This window comes from Thermobia domestica, chromosome 15 (genome assembly GCF_964235325.1).
Source record: "Thermobia domestica chromosome 15, izTheDome1.hap1.1, whole genome shotgun sequence".
Taxonomy (NCBI): Eukaryota; Metazoa; Arthropoda; class Insecta; order Zygentoma; family Lepismatidae; genus Thermobia; species Thermobia domestica.
In genome coordinates, this window is record NC_137468.1 from 44,118,709 (window position 1) to 44,138,310 (window position 19,602).

The window sequence follows — 19,602 nt, forward strand, 5'->3', positions numbered from 1 at the left end:
GCATCACATTTATGACACCAGTCTCATTATTTAATTGCCACACCTCGTACACGTCAAAATTACGCTGCACGTCTCATCTCTGGCCAACATATTTTTTAATCACGCTCTACCCTAGCCATAGGAACTAAATATACGGTTCTGATTGGTTGAAGTTATCCGTTTCTCGCTACGTAGTATACATACAGCAGAAATTAAGAGCTTGCTGATGTCGGTTCTCGTGCTAGTGCAACGGGCTAGTAATAATAATCGATTTTGGCATAGGTTCAAACCCAGCCCATTCTTTTAATTTTCATTACACTTTTTCATTAAAATAAAATGAATATAATACTGAAAAAAGCAATTTACTTACGTTACGCGTGCAGTTTTGCTATACGAATCCATAGTATAGGTAGTATTAGTATTAGTAATAATAGTAGTAGTAGGAGGAGGAGGAGGAGGTAGAGAAACGGGTTAGAAGCCCCATACGGCTCGTTTTGTTCCACCTTGACCCCGATGATATAAATTTAACCTCAGCTGCTTCTTCAATTTTCTTCTTCTTCAATTTCAACAAAGTGACAATTTTCTTCTATTACTATAATATACAATACTTACACCAGACGGTTTGGACGATCGCAACCAATCAGAAATGTGTATTTAGTTCGTGTGCCTAGGGTCGAGCATGAAAAAAATATTCCTCTGGTCCACCAGAGACACCTTTATTCAACACATGCATCAGAATCTGGAGATGCCATACAACAACATTCTAGGAGAGAGCTGCAAGATTCGTCGTATTACGTCTTATATCTCATTGGCAAATTGGATCCATCGTGACACTCCTACAAGATTCCTAGTACATCCTAATATAATAATAATAATATTAATAATAAAAACAGCAATCACGTTTTCCCTTCAGTATCGCAATCTGAAAGTCATATAAGAGGCAGGAGCTTTCACCAGTAAACTCGGAACTCGCACCAGTAAATATTGTCCCTTGGACTTGGGAATAACAGTAGCGAATGTATAGAAATAATTTTTATCATTCTATGGATTTCGTGATCAGTGATGCCAATTTAGCATATTTTTGGCTAAATCTAGCCTATTTGGAGATACATTTAGCCATAAAAATCTACGAAATGCTTATAGCCTTAAATATAGCTTATTTTATGAATTTTTTGGCTTTTCATTGGCCGTCAAAATAATTCTAAAAATACTTTTTCTTTGAAAATAAAGTGCAATTTTTAAAACTTAGCCTATTTGTCATATACATTATCGTAGTAATTGATTTCTCTGGGCAGCGGGTGTTTTATTCTGCAACAAACATTTGTTTTTCATTCTTCTTCTCTCGCTCACCGACAAATTTACAACTACTTAACAATATTTATCGACTTAGAAAGAATTTTAATGTCACTCCCGTAATGGCCCCGTTTGCTACTTTTTAATTATTTTAATTTTGTCATTTCATTGCAAGAATGAAAGTTTTCTAATACAAATTTAAGAAACTGCTCGGTTCTTCAACCCATCTTTGAGATTGTTTTTGTTTATTAAAGGAAACAAATAGGATATCTAATTAGCTTGAAAGCTCTCAATAAGCTCATGACGATTCAAGAAGTGTTTGTAAGAAGGACTATGACCTGCCGAATGAAGTAGTACAGAAAATTGAGACAACGGCAGTTTACACAAACATAACCAATCCACAACCCAATGATGGTGCATTCAGTTCCAGCGCCTCGGCAAGCTACGACCAGTGTTTCTTCCAGACCTGTTTTTTTTTTGGGGGGGGGGGAACTGCCCTCCGGAGATCTGAGAGTGCCCCTCGGAGGAGACCAAAATAATATGTCTATAATATAATACTAAATAGAATAATATCAGCAGTGCCCCCCGGAATATTAAATGTGTCCCCTGGAACAATGTTTCTGAAAGAAACACTGGCTACGACGTCATCGATTATGACTTATTTCAATTCAACTGATAATATCGTCGCATGAGAACCAGAAGTACGTTCCTCTGGTTCTCATGCGACGATATGGCTATTGACTTTCACAAATCAGCAGCGGTGAAAATATGCCTTCAACTTGGAGGGGAGGGGGAGAGGCAAGTAAGACCGTTTCCTTTTGTGTGTGTGTGTGTGTGTGTTAAGCGATGCTCAAAATAATTGTGAAATTGAAAAACAATCTTGTGGAGGATCAGGGAGGAGAGTTGTCTTCAACATTGGGAAGCGGGCAGATTTGAGGCTTATTCTGGGGGGACATCAATTTCATCTCATTTTCCTTTGTGGTAATCGGACACAAATCATCACATTTCCCCCCCAAAAAAATTCAAATCGGATTTTGGGAGGGACAGTCCCCCTAGTTTGAAAATTTGAGTTGACATGTCTCCCTTATCCCCCAGGGATTTGGGGCAATGCAAATTAGATGTGTTGTTGAGTCATGTATGTTGCTTGTTAGGCTTCAGCGAATAAAATTTAACTTTCAAATTTTACTATAACTCTTTATAATCCTACATACAAAAAAAGGGGTTTAAAATCTACAATATGGGTTATAGGTTAGCAATTCAAAATCTAGCCACTTTTGCGTAAAAATGCTTATTTCTGAAGACCACCTAGCCTTTTTTCTTCAGAGGTTGTTGGCAACACTGTTCGTGATATGTTGCGACTTGTACGAAACATATTTAGGCATATTTGCTTGCGAAGGAAGTATTCAAAATTACTCTAACAAAGGCCAGATACTTGACTAATGTCAAAGATGAAGTAGCGATCACATTTATTTATACCGGGATCACTATATGTAATAACCATTAAAAATTTATAAAAATCTTTATAAATTACAAAATGTACTTAAGGAACTATAAATTCTTTCCAAAATTTTACCTATACCTGTTGGAATACGAACTCGTAATACAAGTGTAGAACAAGATGCCTTATCCATTGGCCCATAGGAGTACCATCTCTGTTACTTCCTAAAAAAAAAAATGTACAGCCCACAGCTTGATCCACTATTGCGGTGTCACGTTTCAATTTTGTGGTAGAATTATATATCAAAATTTATTACATCAGGCATGCCATTAGAATATTCAGACCATGGATAACTCTGGCGGGGCTCGGTGGAAAGGAATTACACATCCCCCCCCCCCAAACTTTTGTGTAGAAGAGAAAATGAATGGAGCTTAAAGTAATTATATGGAAAAAGTAAAGAAATAGAAAGAACAAATCAATTATATATTTTGTTAAGTGAAACATCTTCGAAATGCCATGATATAATGGGATTGAAACAAAAACAAAGAGCACAATTACTGGATAGTAGTACGGAGAAGTCGCCTAAGTTACTTAATGAAATATGTATATGAAAACTTCTAAATTTATATTGACCTATTAGTGTATGGCAGGGGTAAAAGTGGATCTGAAAAGGAAGGGGAACGGATGACATCACAGCGTTCCCCGTGTCTATCTTTGCCGATTGTAAATTTTTAGGAAGTCGAGGGACGCCATAGATATTTTTTGAAAGTGAGGTAACGGCATCCTCCCGCGTCCCCCCTAATTTTTTATCCCTGGTATATGGTAGAAAATTATGATGAGCGCCAATGAAATAAGAAAGAAAGAAAAAAAGACACAAAAGTTGTCGAATTACAACTTCACGCTGTTTGAAATGGAATCCCAGTGAAAAATATAACGAGGAGGGAAAGTAGGAGACAACAAGTTGCAAACTACGTATAAAGTTTAAAGATGTAAAAGTAAAAACAAATTTCTTTGAAACTTCAAAGAAAAATATATCAATTGATTGGAAGTAAACGCAGAGACTAACTAGTTATTAGAGCAAGCACAACTAAGAAGCAAGGGTTATAGAAGAACATTGTGGAAAGTAGAAGAAAAGCGTAGAAACAAAACTGTATTGATGAATTAAAAAAAAAGAATCTAGAAATTTGAACTACGAATTAAGAAAGGAAATCCACAGAGATGTAAAGGAGACAAGAAGAATTTAAAACGAAGGAGAAGTTTGAATAATGTATATGGAGACAAATTCAATAGAAATAGAAATTAGCAAGGGAAAACTACAACGACAATATGTAATTAAGAATAGAAATGAGTCTTTAACAAGCGAAATGGAGGTTAAAACAGATGGAAAGAATACATTGGTGAACTGTATGACACAAAGTTTAAACCGTGTGTTTTGGACATTGAAATGGAGATGCCAAAAAATTGAGATACTAAGGATAAAGTTCAAGAACATACAGCGAAGTGAAGAAGGAAGAAGTAGATAATATACCTATTTCGTTTCTTAACAATATAGGAGAAGAAGGGAAAAATAAATATTCGAATTTGTAATCAAATGATTAGAGAGTAGTCACAAAACTTCTTACAGAGAGTTCATAAACTAAAATAAAATATACGAGAACTATAAAACTACGCTGGCGCAAACATAGTTAAGAATACATAGTAAAAATTCACGAATTTAACTCAAAAATGGTACACAAGAAGACGACAGTGGGTGGTACATGCTGAACCGGGCCTCCCTTAATTTTTACTGCCCTCCTAAAATTTTCACGGTAGATTTCAAATGAGCTATAACATGGTTGCATCGGCCTCCCTAACTTCTACCGGCCCCCTACATTTTTGGTCTGGCTACCGGCCTGTGCTGAACGTGTTCTAAAACATACGATACTAGTTTTAATAGAACGTGGAACTACTTTAAGCCACCACACTTCTCGGACGCACACACTAGCTCGTCAGATACTGTAGACTATGTCGGTTGGCGAAGTACTAGCTGTTGGAGTCGGCTAATGGTGAATACGTCCTACCATGTCACTCCACGTGCCCGATAAGACTTGGGTCTGGTAACCTACCAGGGAAGCAAGAAAGTTCGTGCGCTTTTGAACCACTCCCGCTTCCATTTGGCTGCTGCGGCGACATCTGTCCCCGTAGCATGAAAGTTTTGACTGTTTGGGAAAGCTTATTCATTGACGCATCAGCCACGGTGAATATAACAACGCATTTGTCAGTGTAGGGTGTAAAAATCGCTCGTGATCATGTCAGTGTCAAATGAAGTTTTTAGAGCTTGTTTGCTTTACGAGTTTAAATTGGGGACAAATGGTGCAGAAGCAGCTAGAAAAATATGTGTTGCGCTCGGAGAGGGTGTAATAAGTAAATGTACAGCACAAAAATGGTTCCAGACCTTTTCAACTGGTGACGAGACCTTTCAAGATAAGCCTCGCTCTGGGAGGCCTAAATCAGTGGATATGGACCACCTGAAGGCCTCTATTGAAGATTATTCCAGTCAAACATGTGAGGAACTTGCTCACCGATTCGAGGTAAGCAGGAAAATTATTCGGGTAAGTCTGCATAATACTGGGGAAGACCTGAAAACTGGGTCAGTGGGTCTCTCACGAGCTGACCGCTATGAGCCAAGTTCTAAAACTGAATATCTGTTCATTTTTGTTGACGAGACACAAAATCTGTCCAATTTTGGACCGTATAATAACTTGTGACGAGAAGTGGGTCATGTATGACAATAAAAAACGGTCATACCATTGGCTATCACCGAATGATCCGAAGCCTTTGACTGCAAAACCGAACATCCATCAACACAAGGTTTTGCTCTGTGTTTGGTGGACTACAAACGGTATCGTGCACTACAAATTCTTGGAACGTGGTAAGACAATTACCAAAGATGTGTACTCATTACAACTGAGAACGGTAGCCACCAAACTGACCCAGAAACAGCCAGCACTAGTGAACAAAAGAGGTGTGCTCTATAACCAGGACAACGCGCGCCCTCACACCGCAAAACAGGCGCTGGAAGTAATCTCAGAACTTGGTTGGGAGCTTGTATCTCATCCTCCCTACTCCCCAGATGTCGCCCCTTCGGATTACCATTTATTCTTGGCCATAGACAACTTTATGCGTGGCAGGCAGTTCAAGACTGAACAAGACGTCAAAAATGCAGTTGCTGAGTTTTCCGAGTCTCGGGAACAAATATTCTACAAAACTGGCATTTACAAGCTTGTTGAGTGCTGGGAGAAGGTTGTAGAAGAAAATGGAGGCTATTTTGCCGAATAAACAAACCGTTAAAACCCTGTAATTGACAGTTTTCTTCCATAGTATAAAAGCGCACGAACTTTCTTGCTTCCCTGGTAGCAGACTAGAGTAGAAGGCGCATACCAGATATATCACGCTGGATTTACATCGCGGTGTAGAGATGCACGATATGTAGTTGAGGAATGGGGCCCAGAAAGTGTCCACATAAGATCAGAGGATACTGTTGGTGACATTACACACGAATGCATGAAGTACTAGTCATAATCACCTGAATAAAGCCTAGAGGCGAGTTGAATATATATATTTCACACTCTTAACAGACACCAGAAGGTCAGGTGTGGACCCAAAACTATGTGACAAATGAGAACACGGTGCATTTTAAATCTTACCAGTAAGTTTACATACGTACATAGGACTTCACTGTCTCTAACATAGAAATTACTCTAATTACTGAATACTATCACCCATCATTTGTCTTGCCACTGCAATCTCTCCAACGTTTTTGGTAATGGACAGGTGTCAGGAGTAATCATGCGAAAGGAACGCAATATGTAGATCAATATTCTACAATCGATTGTTTATTGTTCGTGCGCTCACTGTGTTTAGTTTTCGGAAAACCATGGTGCCTCTGATTGCACTAACCTACCAATTATGGTGGCCTAAATGGTCCTTCTGTCCAGCAGCATTTCGGCATGTCGCAGAGACGTTGAAGAGGGCTTGTCGGCTATGGGAACACTCTGCCTCCCATCGTGAATACCACCTTTAACGATGCACTAACATGGCGCAAGACATGACATGCAAGCGGCAATTGAACGAAACGACCATCTTGTCTCTCGCTGTCTCAGTATACTACTCCTTTCAAGAACACTTAATTGTATATACAATAGATGTACATTGATGTCGTCCTAGCATTACCGAATCTCTATGTGATTCACACGTAGCTAGTCGTCTTGTCGAAAAAACTTCACACTACTAACAGCATTCACTTTACTACAACCACTCTGCCGTTCACGGTACCCGATGTGCCGGGACTATCGAACTAAAATCACCATACCCTCTACAAACACACAGTCTGTGGTGCGAATTTCGTTCTAAACGGGCGACACCTGCATGCTGAGCAATCTGAAATCTTTTCCACTAGTATGTTAGTTTCACACAACACGCAAACAAATATTCATCTTCAAATATGAAAGAGATTATATGAAAGGGGAAATAGGGAAGTTACATTTTTGATTGGAAGGAAACATAACTAACACAAAGATGCAGTTAAGCTCCAGTAGGTGAATGGTTTTCAGACAAACAGAAGGAAGTGCCAGTATTCGTTGATTTTAAGAAGGTTGTCATCTGCTTGAACTAAGTATAATCTGAAAGATGCTTGGGATGAAATGAAAGATCAGACTCAAAGTTACTAATGAACAAATCATCAAAACTTGGAATGCAAGACATAATATGGGATAGTGACGTTGGAAGAAGTGCTCAGCAAAAAATTGGCCTTTCAGTAAAATTATTTACTATCCACTGTCCGGCCCAAACCTCTTGACGTTTGGCAAAAACCAACAGCGCATTAGAGCGACGTTGTCGGATTTCGTTTCCTTTCCTATACAAGTATAACGTAAAACATTTCTTACGTGAAACACAGATGGGAGAACGAAGTAAACGCTTCAAACCAAGAAGGCGAAGGAACAAACATTGGTTTGCATTGACTGGGGGATCTGGGTTCGATTTCCGGAGGAAGCTCATGTGGTTCGGATTCCACGTTAATCAGTAGGTCCCGAGGTCTCATATAGCCTCGCTGCTAAAGGGATGTTAAACTCAAAATCAACTCTCCCTCTCTCTCTCTCTCTCTCTCTCTCTCTCTCTCTGTTTGTCTGCCTGTGTGTGTGTGTGTGTTTGTGTGTAAAGTGCAATGAACACACATCGACTTCGTAGAGTACAAATATTCCATTCCATATATTTAAAATGTAACAAGAAAGTGAAAAGAAACCCTTGTGAATTTATCAATTATTTCAAAAACAGAAAATTACACTATTTCTTTACATATAGGCTTGCCTATGTAATGAAATAACTACATAAAAGTTCCTTATGAAGATTATTTTTGTAACAGAAAATAAGAAGAAATGCTTTGATTTTATTGTGTTTAACACTCGTAAATTATTATTTCAATATAGAAGTTTTGTATAATCAATATCTTAGAGCAGATATTTTGTATTGTAAAACTACCATTATTATGTATAAAAATGTATTTGAAATAATAATTATTCGATAGAACAAGTACATATATAACAGAAAAGAAATATATTTCTTTTATTTTGTAAATTAAAATGAAACTACTTGTTGTTTTAAGAACACAACGCTAACAGAGCAGCTTTTTACGTTCCTTTTATTTTATTGGAAGAACAACTACATAGTGAGCTTGCTTATTAGTTACATTTTACTTTCCCTTCTGAACGAATATGAATAAATAAATAAATACATGTTTATTTACAGAAAATGATCAGTGTTTGTTTTCATGAGTTACTTAAACTGAAATTGTGGGGAGTCAAAAAGTTACAGTAGGCATTTTATATTATCTCTAATATTTATATATGTTGCAAGTATGTAAATTCAGAAAAGTATTAAAGCTATGAGAAAACTTCGTCTTACGCGTATTAAACTGACGAAATATGATTTTGTGAGATCAAAGGTGAGTTCTGAGGGAAGAACGCATTGAAGTTTTTGAAACATTTTTGCGGGAATGCAGAATTGTTAGATTTTTCACTTCATGAAACCTTTTTAAGGCAATATTTATTACTAATGATGAAAATTTTCGTGACATATTTTGGATATTTGTACTTTAAGAACTCGATGTACAGACGTGTTCAAATTATTAGGCTCAACATTCAGCTTCTGAATATTTTACTGTTCTTACAATATGACCTGGGAAAACACGCCCGAACTTAATCCAAATTCCTGCTTTGTAACTATGTCCTAATTTCTAGTGGATATGGCACATGTTTTTCAATACCAATAAAACAAATGCGTACGTGACATTCAAATATAATTATTATACAGTGTGTATACCCAAATTAGAAACAAAAAATGAAATGGAATACTTACAAGAAAATGATCTCTCACACAAAGATCAATATTTCGTATGAAATCCCTTATTCTTTATTAAGTCTTTTATCCTTTGTGGTGTGTTATGTACGAGTTTAGTACATTTTGCCTTCAATTCAGCATCGTGATACCACAAATTGTTGATCTCTTCAATCAATTGATGTTTGGTTGTAATGTGCTTCTTCTCTAGCTTTTCCTTCATGAAGCTCAAAAGGTTTTCAATCGGGTTCATATCAGGAATATTCCCCGGCCACGGAAGAACACTGATTTCGTTGTCCTCCAAGAATTTTGTCACAGCTTTGGCCCGGTGGAATGGGGCTCCATCGTGCATAAAGATGAAATGTGCGTCATCAAACCAGACTGAGATCTGAGGAAGCAATTCTTCTTGAAGAACTTGTAGATATTGGCCATGCTTCATTGTCCTCTCTACTATATACAGTCTCCCACGTCCGAAGACAGACATCACACCTCAGACCATGACGGAAGTAGGATGCTTCACTATTTGTTGCAGACACTCCAACTTGAATTTCTCCCCAGGATGACATCATACATATTGCGAACATTTATCAGACACGAAGACACATGATTCATCACTGAAACACACTATTCTCCAATAATCAGCAGTCCAGTTTTCTAGTCCTCGTGCTCATTCGAGGCGCTTCTTTGCCATAATTGCAGAAAGTTTTGCTTTCTTTCTTGGCCTGCGTGCTTTTATTCCCTCAGCACAAAGAATCCTTTGAACACTTTCAGGCGAAATGTCTGCACCATACTCAGCCATTTTTATGCTTAAGTCTCTAGAAGTTGTGTTTCTGTTTCCCAGAGCCAATCTTTTTAGTTTTCTGATGCTTCTTAGGGGTAGCTTTGGTTTTCTCCCACAGTTTCTAACCCTATTTTGCTGGTACACCTACTTCTTGCTCATTGCAACAGAGATTCTACTCACAGATTTTTGCCCTACCCCAACTCTACTAGCAATTTGTCTTTGTGTATATCTTCCTTCCGCTAGAAGTGTTTTGATAACTTCAACTTTACGCGGAGAAAGTTATTTGGCTTTTCCTAGTGTGCCGCGATTACAAGGACTTCACAGATTAAAGGGTTAATACATAAAACACGTCAGGATTACTTTAAACTGGCCAATTCGAACTGGTGAACGCTTTGAATGTCGTAACTGATTACGGTTGCAACCACAACACTTCAGACTGTAACTCTTTCATAGAAACCACAATAGCTGTCTACAATTAAAACACCACTTTCAGAACTCCTTTCCCCAACTAATGTCATCTGCTGTTCAACGATGATATCACCACTTCAACTGTACAGTAAACAAATGAAGGATCCTATATTGGTGATTTAACCATTAAATTAAATGTTCTAGAACTCCGAAATTAGGACTGCAACATCAACTTTGCATTTTTCGAGCCTGAGTCTAATAATTTGAACACGTCTGTATGTTCCCTGCACTTTACACACAGAGAGAGAGAGAGAGAGAGAGACAGAGAGAAAGAGATAGATAGATAGATAGATAGATAGATAGATAGATAGATAGAGAGAGAGAGAGAGAGAGAGAGAGAGAGAGAAAGAGAGAGAAATAAATAAATAAATAAAGAAAGAAAGAAAGAGAAGAAACACAGTGTAAATTTTTTACTTGTCAACTTCAAATATTAGAAACTTTTCCGGTTCCCGAAAGCTAATTGCAAATTTATAATTTGTTGCTGCCCAACTTTCCTCTACAGGAATTCAATTTTATTCAATTTCAATGTACAGTTAAATATAATGGGAAATTTCCTAAGTAACTTCACTATACATAATATTCAAAATTGTCTGGCTCATGAAAAGTTTTTCCACTTGTTTCTACATCGTAATGAAAATTTTCCGATCCGTGAAAATTCCTTTCATTTGTTTATACAGAGCAATAAAACTTTCCGATTCACAAAAGTTGTTTTACTTTTTGCTTCAAAATGATGAAAATTTTCCGAGTCATAAAAAGTTTTTTCAATTTTTCCATACACGACAGAAAATATTTCGATCCATGAAAAATTATTTCACTTGTTCCTAAATGATACTGAAAATTCTGAACCAAGAAAATTTTCAGATTTTTTAAACGATCTTTCACATTTTAACATTTCTATACATGAATTCAATCAATTTTATGGGTAATGAGGAATTGTTACTTGATCATTGATATTTGTTTAGAACAGAAAATGTTTCCGAAAAAATATAGCGGAAAATTTTCCATCCCATATCACTTATCTATTGCCAGTAAATTTTACGGTTAAGCAACAATGTAGGAATAAGTGGAAAATCTTGTTTTGTATCAGAAACTTTTCCGGAAAAATTTTTAACACTGGCTATAGGGGAGCCAGCAAGATAAGGTCTTTGACTCTGATAGTTCGCAGCGGTATTGCCACTACTTTTTTCGATGCATATATAATGGCAATTTAATTAATGGTGTAAGTCATAGTAACCGTTTTTGGTAACACTACCATCGAAGTAGGGGAGGAATTTTCTCTGGGGCCGCATGTGGTAAGGGACTGTAGAGATCATCTCTTGTTGACCCTGCTATAATAGTATATGAAAACTTCTAAATATGTATCAAGTGACCTACCGGTATCAGCGATGGAACAATCTTATGATAAATTGTTCTGGTTGAGTTTGAAATCTGGTCCCACAAGCTCTTAATTCAAATAGTTTCTTATTTACATCACGATTTTCATATAAAGTGAGTTGTGATCTATAAGCATTCCTTGATCTAATCGTCCCCTTCAATTTTTAATGTCAGAGATTTGATCCAGACATTTCGCTTGACCTAATATTTTAGTCTCTTTAAATCGAAATCATCCAAAGGATCTTTTTCTTCTGTTAAAAATATCCTTTAAGTTAATTTTTTTGTACTACTTGAAAAATGCTGCTTTTAATAGCTTCAGAATAAAAGTTTAAAAATGTTTTTATGTTCTTCATATTATTATTATTATTATTATTATTATTATTATTATTATTATTATTATTATTATTATTATTATTATTATTATTATTATTATTATTATTATTATTACTTTTGGTCTTTATTCAATTTCCTAGAAATTAGTTTTTTACTTTTACATTTTTTTAAAATATCAAAATAGTACACGATTTCAATGGTGAAAGTACGTTTGTAGGAGGGCGATAGTTCATAATTTTTCCGTTCAAGGAGCTACATGAAAAGCCTCCAATCAACACTGAACCAGTCTGATGTCTATTGAAATAATGCTTAATTAATTTAATTAATTGCCTCGTACGCAATCCAAATACCTTTGTAATAACTAGGGCCCGGACAATTATTTAATTACATATTTTTATAGGGGTTATATTTTTATACCAAATCAGGGCAATAATGTCATTTGTGACCCATAGTGCCTAAAAACACCCATTTGAAAGTACATATATTTACATATTTTACATTTATGTACATATAATTACATATTTTACTCATGAGCACATAATTTTACATATTTCTTGGTATTTTCATGTTTTATAGGGATTTTTCGTACAAAAACTGTTCAACAATAGACTTTGAAAAGAAGAAAACACTCACCTCTCTTTGAATTTAAAGTGCTTGCTTTATTTTTAATTTTTAATTTTTATTTATTTACTTGTTTATTTATTGTTTCACTGCGTTTCACCCTTTTAAAATAGTATTGAAGCGTAGTTTGGCGGATTGGTAGAGAGAGTTGGAAGCAACCTGATTTGATTAGCAATCGTACACTCTCGGTCGCGGTAGTAGCGCTCACATCCTTACGTGAGATTAATAATTCAATCGAATTACTATCGCGACGCGGCTTTACGATTGTCTATCGTGTTTTTGTCGCAAACTCGCCCCACTAATATTTCCCTTCGGCGAAAAATATTAAATCAGATGGGGAAGTTTGCATTCACCCAATTGGTAAGGCTGGACTCTTGATTTACAAAAGTGAAGCGCTTGCCGCCACAACGCATGCCGTAGGGAAAGTGTGAGCTATTTTATTGAATATTTAATCTCCTGTGCTGTCAGCAAATCCTGTTTCCAAGATGCCAAAGGACAAAACCCCGTTGTCAATAAGACTTAAGCATTTCACGGAAGAGTTTGAGCATTTTCTACAGATGGAAAAGTGCTTTATTGCCAGGTTTGTGAGAAGGGTGTCTCATGCGCTCAACATTCCCAAGTTGTGTAACACATATCCACATCACGCATCAGACCCGAGCTTCAAAACCTAAACCATAAAAGCAGTTGCTAGTAACTTAATCTCAAGCTCAAAGTAGTCCAGGGCCACGGAAGTCTCAGTTTCCAAGTGATCTGTGCCGTGCTAAGGTATGTGCTGATACCCCTATCTGGAAACTAAATAATACAGCACCTCGTGAATTTCTGCAACAATACGCACACGAAACAGTTCCAGATGAATCTACAATCAGAAAGCATTACGTTCCTGATTTATATCTGGAAACAACGAACTCGATTCGTGTGGAAAGCGATGATGGTCCTATTTGGGTGTCAATTGACGAAACAACTGGTGTAGAGGGGCGACATGTTGGTAATGTTGTAATAGGTTTGTTGAAAGATAATGAAGTCAGCTAGCCTATCCTGTTAACTAGTGATTTGTTGCCGCGATGCAACCATCAAGCCATTGCAAAACTCTTTAATGATGCTATGGGACTTTTGTGGCCTGATGGTATCAAGCATAACAATGTCTTCCTTCTAGTGACTGATGCAGCACCGTACATGTGCAAAGCTGCAGAAGCTTTGCAAGTACTGTATCCGAAGCTGTTACATCTAACTTGTCTTGCCCACGTATTTCATCGTGTTGCAAAATTTGTTCGTTCTAGATTTTCACAAGTGGATGCATTAATTTCAAATACAAAGAAGATATTTTTGAAGGCTCCCAGTAGAGTTGAGAAATTTAAAGAACTGTTCCCTGAACTACCTCTTCCACCTCAGCCGGTACTAACGAGGTGGGGAAGCTAGATTGATGCTGTGTGTTACTATGTTACGAACTTTGATGCAGTGAAACAAGTGTTACATTTTCATTCTGAAGATGCATCTTCCATGGAAATAGCGAAACAAATGTTTGATGACGGGAAGTTGAAGCATGATAATTCCTAATTCAGAGCAATTTTTCATGTCTCAGTAGTACTATTTAATCCTTGGAGAAATCATCATCTACCCTTTCAGACAATCTTGAAATTGTTCGATCAACAGTTGCTTCTCTGGTAGGTGTGAAAGGACCGGTTGGGGATGCATTGAATAAGAAGATAGCTTTCGTCTTGGAGAAAAATCCAGGCTATAAGACAATTTATGCTATTAGTGGAGTGTTAAGTGAAGCTAAATCCATGTCGTGGCTATTGAACACGCACTTTCTGATTTGTGCAAGTTTAAGAATGCACCAATTAATTCGTGTAATGTTGAACGATCGTTCAGTCAATAAAAAGCTCTGTTGCGTGATACCAGGAGAGGTTTTGTGTTTGAAAATTTGAAACACATTTTCGTTCCTTACTGTTACGGAGTGTTGAAATAGTGAAAAGATTAATTGAGAATGTGTTGTTCTTCACGATATTTTTTACTAAAATGTTTTGAGTGTGTAATGTACGGGAGGGTTCTATAACGCTGGACGCTCATTAGATGTACAATGGCATAAACAAAGTTTTCGTAAAAATTCCTTCCTAAATAAGGTTAATTAAGATTAATTAGAGATTAGAGAGGTTAGGCTATGTTAGGGTAGGTTACTATCTATTGTACAGGTAGGCGGGCCAGTGTTCTAGAATTCTCCCGTAATGTACAGTTGAACGACCTTTGGATGATTTCTGAAAGTATAAATATGCAGCAAGACTTTGTGTGAAGTGAAACGACCATTTAGTGCATAGAAACTCTTTTGTACGCGATAACAAGATAAGTTTTATGACTGAAAATTTGAAACTCATTCTGTTTCTTAGTGTTGCGGAGATCAAGCTGGAAAAGTAACAGGTAGTAAACATTGTAATTGAATAAATATTGTATTTACCACATCAAATGTAGAAAACGTAATAGAAAATGCTGGTATTTTCATTTTACATATTTTGCTCTTTTGGAAGGGTTTTATTACATATTATTGAGATTTTATGTACATATATATGTACATATTTTCATTGTTTTTAGCACATAATTATCCGGGCCCTAGTAATAACTTAATTAATTTTATAGAATGAAGAGATAAAGCTAGAACAAAATAAATAAATGAAAATGTCGTTTTTGAGTGACAAAATAATTTGAACTGTTATTTATATATATATTTTTTAAAGTTTATAGTAAACCCATGATATGCGTGGCTGTCCCTTCAGTTTTTAACTTCTAGATCTACCACTGGCTCTAGTTAGTTATGGAAGCGCGTGAAATTTGAGTGTAAAGATTTGAATCTGCATCTTAAAAAGTTACCTAATAATCGTATTGTAACAAATATTAATAAAAATATAGTTGTCATTACATAAATAATATTATTGCTTTTGCCTCAGATTGTGTTTCATTTCTGTCGTGATAGTTATTATTGAAGAATGTGAAAATAGACGATGGATACGTTTAGAGCTGTTCAGTAATAATCCGTAGATCGGTAGAAGTAGGATATTTTGCAACGATAGCATAGAGTGAGAAGCATGGCTTCTTGTTTCTGAGAATTGAAAGAATCTTATGTGTTGTTCAATGGTATGTTATGGGGACCTGACCTTCTCTAGTTATGCCTATGCTTATAGACTGAGTTGTCCAAGCACATGTGATTTGAATGTCTGTGGACCGACATTAACAGTGAGAACTTGTATGAGTGATCAGGGAATGGATAGCATAGTGGTTAGGCCGGAGGCCTATGTTAGTTTTCCGTTCCAGTCGTCTATTTTTTCACTCTTTCTGAATATCACTGAATTCCCACCTGTAGAACATACGGTGTGGTAGAAATCGCTTACAAATTATATGGACATTAAAAGTATATGTGTCATTGTTGGGATAAGGAAAACAATATTATATGCAATAAGCTAGGTAACACTATATACTTTTCATATACAGTACATAAATAATATATCCGGGGGGTACGGTGGCTCAGTGGTAGGGCATTCACCTCCGGTGCTTGGGGTCCTTGGTTCGATCCCAGCTCGCGCCGTGTGGACTTTGTGGTGGACAAACACCGTGCTTGTGGGTTTTCTCGGGGTTTTCCCGTTTCCTCCCACTTTGTTCATTCCACCATTTCATTCATTTCTCATCTTCACCGTCTCCTTTAGCCTAACCGGCATAATCGTGGGACGTAAAACTTAAAGATTTCATAAATAATCTATCCATGCACAGTGAATAAATAATCTATTCATACACAGTGCATAAACAATTTATTCTTATACAGTGCATAAATAATCTATCCATACACAGTGCATAAGTAATATATCCATACACAGTGCATAAATAATCTATCCATACACAGTGCATAAGTAATCTATTCATACACAGTACATAAATAATCTATCCGTACCCAGTACATAAATAATCTATCCATACACAGTGTATAAATAATCTATTCAAATACAGTGCGTACAAAATAATCTACGTTACAATGCCAACGAATGAGGTACTTTTTAATGCCATAATAATGTGTTTTTGTTGATTTTCAAATACTACTTTAGAAAAAAAGAGGAAATGAATACATTAAAATTAAAACGAAAAACTCATCCTTTGTTCGAATAGAATTTATAGCGTAAACATTTCCTTTCTTATTCGTTTGTTTTGCTCCAGGGCTTCTACATGGTACCGTCATCTCCGCATCCGACAGTAAGATGCGACGACAGAAGCTGTTGCTGGCAGATCTGGATGCCGGCAGCGGAACTCACACTCCTTACGCACTACTCGACCTCCAGTGCACCTGCGAGAGTTCTCACGGTTCTCAAGACCATCATCGCTCAGCTAAGAGGACGAAAAAGTCGCCAATCACTCGGAGGGTTTGGACTCCCTGCCACCAGGGAGCAGGCATGTTTCATTTTTCTTAATCTTTTAATTCACAATAATATATTTACATAAAATTTTAATGTAAAAAGCATGATAGAAATGTTTTCGGGAAACGAATTAAACCTAACTTTATTTTCTACTTTTTTTCTTGGTAAGATGAAATCTACAAAAGTCTACTATTGTTTTTTTTATAGTTTCTAAAATATAACAAAACGAAGGACAATATTAAAATAGTATGCTCTGGTGCAGTAAAATAAAGAGGTATTTTTGGAATATTATGTGCCTTTCCAAAAAATTTAAATTTTCAAGCCCTTGTAACTTCGTTGCTATAAATTTGAAACAAGTCACACATGACCATAGCATTCAACACTAAGGTACTTTCGATGTGCATCGTCTTGTCAATCTCCGTTTTGCTGTATGTGTAATAGAGGCTTCCAAACTTTGGATGTTTGGGATATTATAACATCCTTAGTCTGCAATACTGAATAATAAATATGGTACTTTAAGTTTTCGTTTTACATGTTGATTTTAAATATATAATAATCTGACGTAGTGCATTTAAAAAAGTAACTTCTGGCAACACTCTGGGATGGCAACACTCTTCACTGGGTGATGTTGTTTAATACGCAAAACGATGTCCCCCCTCCGTATAGTTGCCTGATGCAAAGCTCCGCTTTTCTCCTTCTTCTGGTTTCTCTGTTATCATGGATGTTCCAGATAAATTGTCCACCCTATATATATATATATATATATATATATATATATATATATATATATATATATATATATATATATATATATATATATATACTATGTGATCAAAAGTATTCCGACACCCCCGAAACATACGTTTTTCATATTAGGTGCATTGTGCTGCCACCTACTGCCAGGTACTCATTATCAGCGACCTCAGTAGTCATTAGACATCGTGAGAAAGCAGAATGGGGCGCTCCGCGGAACTCACGGACTTCGAACGTGCTCAGGTGATTGGGTGTCACTTGTGTCAGAAGTCTGTACGCGAGATTTTCACACTCCTAAACATCTCTAGGTCCACAGTGCCTGATGTAATAGTGAAGTGGAAACGTGAAGGGACACGTACAGCACAAAAGCGTACAGGCCAACCTCGTCTGTTGACTGACAGAGACCGCCGACAGTTGAAGAGGGTCGTAAAGTGTAATAGGCAGACATCTATCCAGACCATCATACAGGAATTCCAAACTGCATCAGGATCTACTCCAAGTACTATGACAGTTAGGCGTGAGGTGAGAAAACTTGGATTTCATGGTCGAGTGGCTGCTCATAAGCCCCACATTACGCAGGTAAATGCCAAACGACGCCTCGCTTAGTGTAAGGAGCTTAAACATTGGACGATTGAACAGTGGAAAAACGTTGTGGGGAGTGACGAATTACGGTACACAATCTGGTGATCCGATGGCAGGGTATGGGTATGGCGAATGCCCGGTGAACGTCATCTGTCAGCGTATGTAGTGCCAACAGAAAAATTCGGAGGTGGTGGTGTTATGGTGTGGTCGTGTTTTTCTTGGAGGGGGCTTACATCCCTTGTTTTTTGCGTGGCACTCTCACAGCGCAGGCCTACATTGATGTTTTAAGCACCTTCTTGCTTCCCACTGTTGAAGAGCAATTCGGGGATGGCGATTGCATCTTTCAACAGGATCGAACACCTGTTCATACTGCACGGATTGTGGCGGAGTGGTTACATGACCTTAACATCCCTGTAATGGACTGGTCTGCACAGAGTCCTGACTTGAATCCTATAGAACATCTTTGGGATGTTTCGGAACGCCGACTTCGTGCCAGGACTCACCGACCTACATCGATACCTCTCCTCAGTTCAGCACTCCGTGAAGAGGGCTGCCATTCCCCAAGAAACCTTCCAGCACCTGATTGAAAGTATGCCTGCGAGAGTGGAAGCTGTCATGAAGGCTAAGGGTGGGCCAACACCATATTGAATTCCAGCAGTACTGATGGAGGGCGCCACGAACTTGTAAGTCATTTTCAGCCAGGTGTCCCGATACTTTTGATCACATAGTATATATATATATATATATATATATATATATATATATATATATATATATATATATATATATATATAATCTATTTTTATTTGAATAATACGCCTACAGTTTGGAAAGGAGAGTTCACGTTCATATACACACATATATGATTCGATTTCAAAGTACTGTGTTAGCTTTAATAACATGTAGGAGTTCACATGTACACCACGTCAAACAGTTTGGTTTGTATACTGTGAAATTTTCTCAATTAATACTTAAACCATAAGTGGCAGTAGATTTCTACCACTTCCGGTTTCAGTAGAAAGTTTAGTGTGAAGATGGAATATATTCTCGAGAGTAATCATTGGTTGCGAAAAACAGCTTCTCGCTATCTATTACCGTTTTATTCTATAGCGATCAACGTCAAAACCACAAGTGATTGGTTTCTGCAAGTTTTTGTTTGAATAAAGGATTAAGAGAGAATTTTCTTAACGGCGTTTATGACTTAAAGTCCATCTAATACG

General features: G+C 37.0%; 1 protein-coding gene across 1 annotated transcript in view; it reads left to right on the top strand.

Annotated features, from left to right (window-relative positions):
• The window catches only part of LOC145671014 (uncharacterized), a 115,629-nt gene that overhangs the window by 67,087 nt on the left and 28,940 nt on the right, over positions 1–19,602 (top strand). The window contains exon 7 of the mRNA XM_081739658.1: positions 16,851–17,081. Coding sequence (XP_081595784.1) covers positions 16,851–17,081 — 231 coding nt within the window. The remainder of the gene's footprint in view (positions 1–16,850; positions 17,082–19,602) is intronic.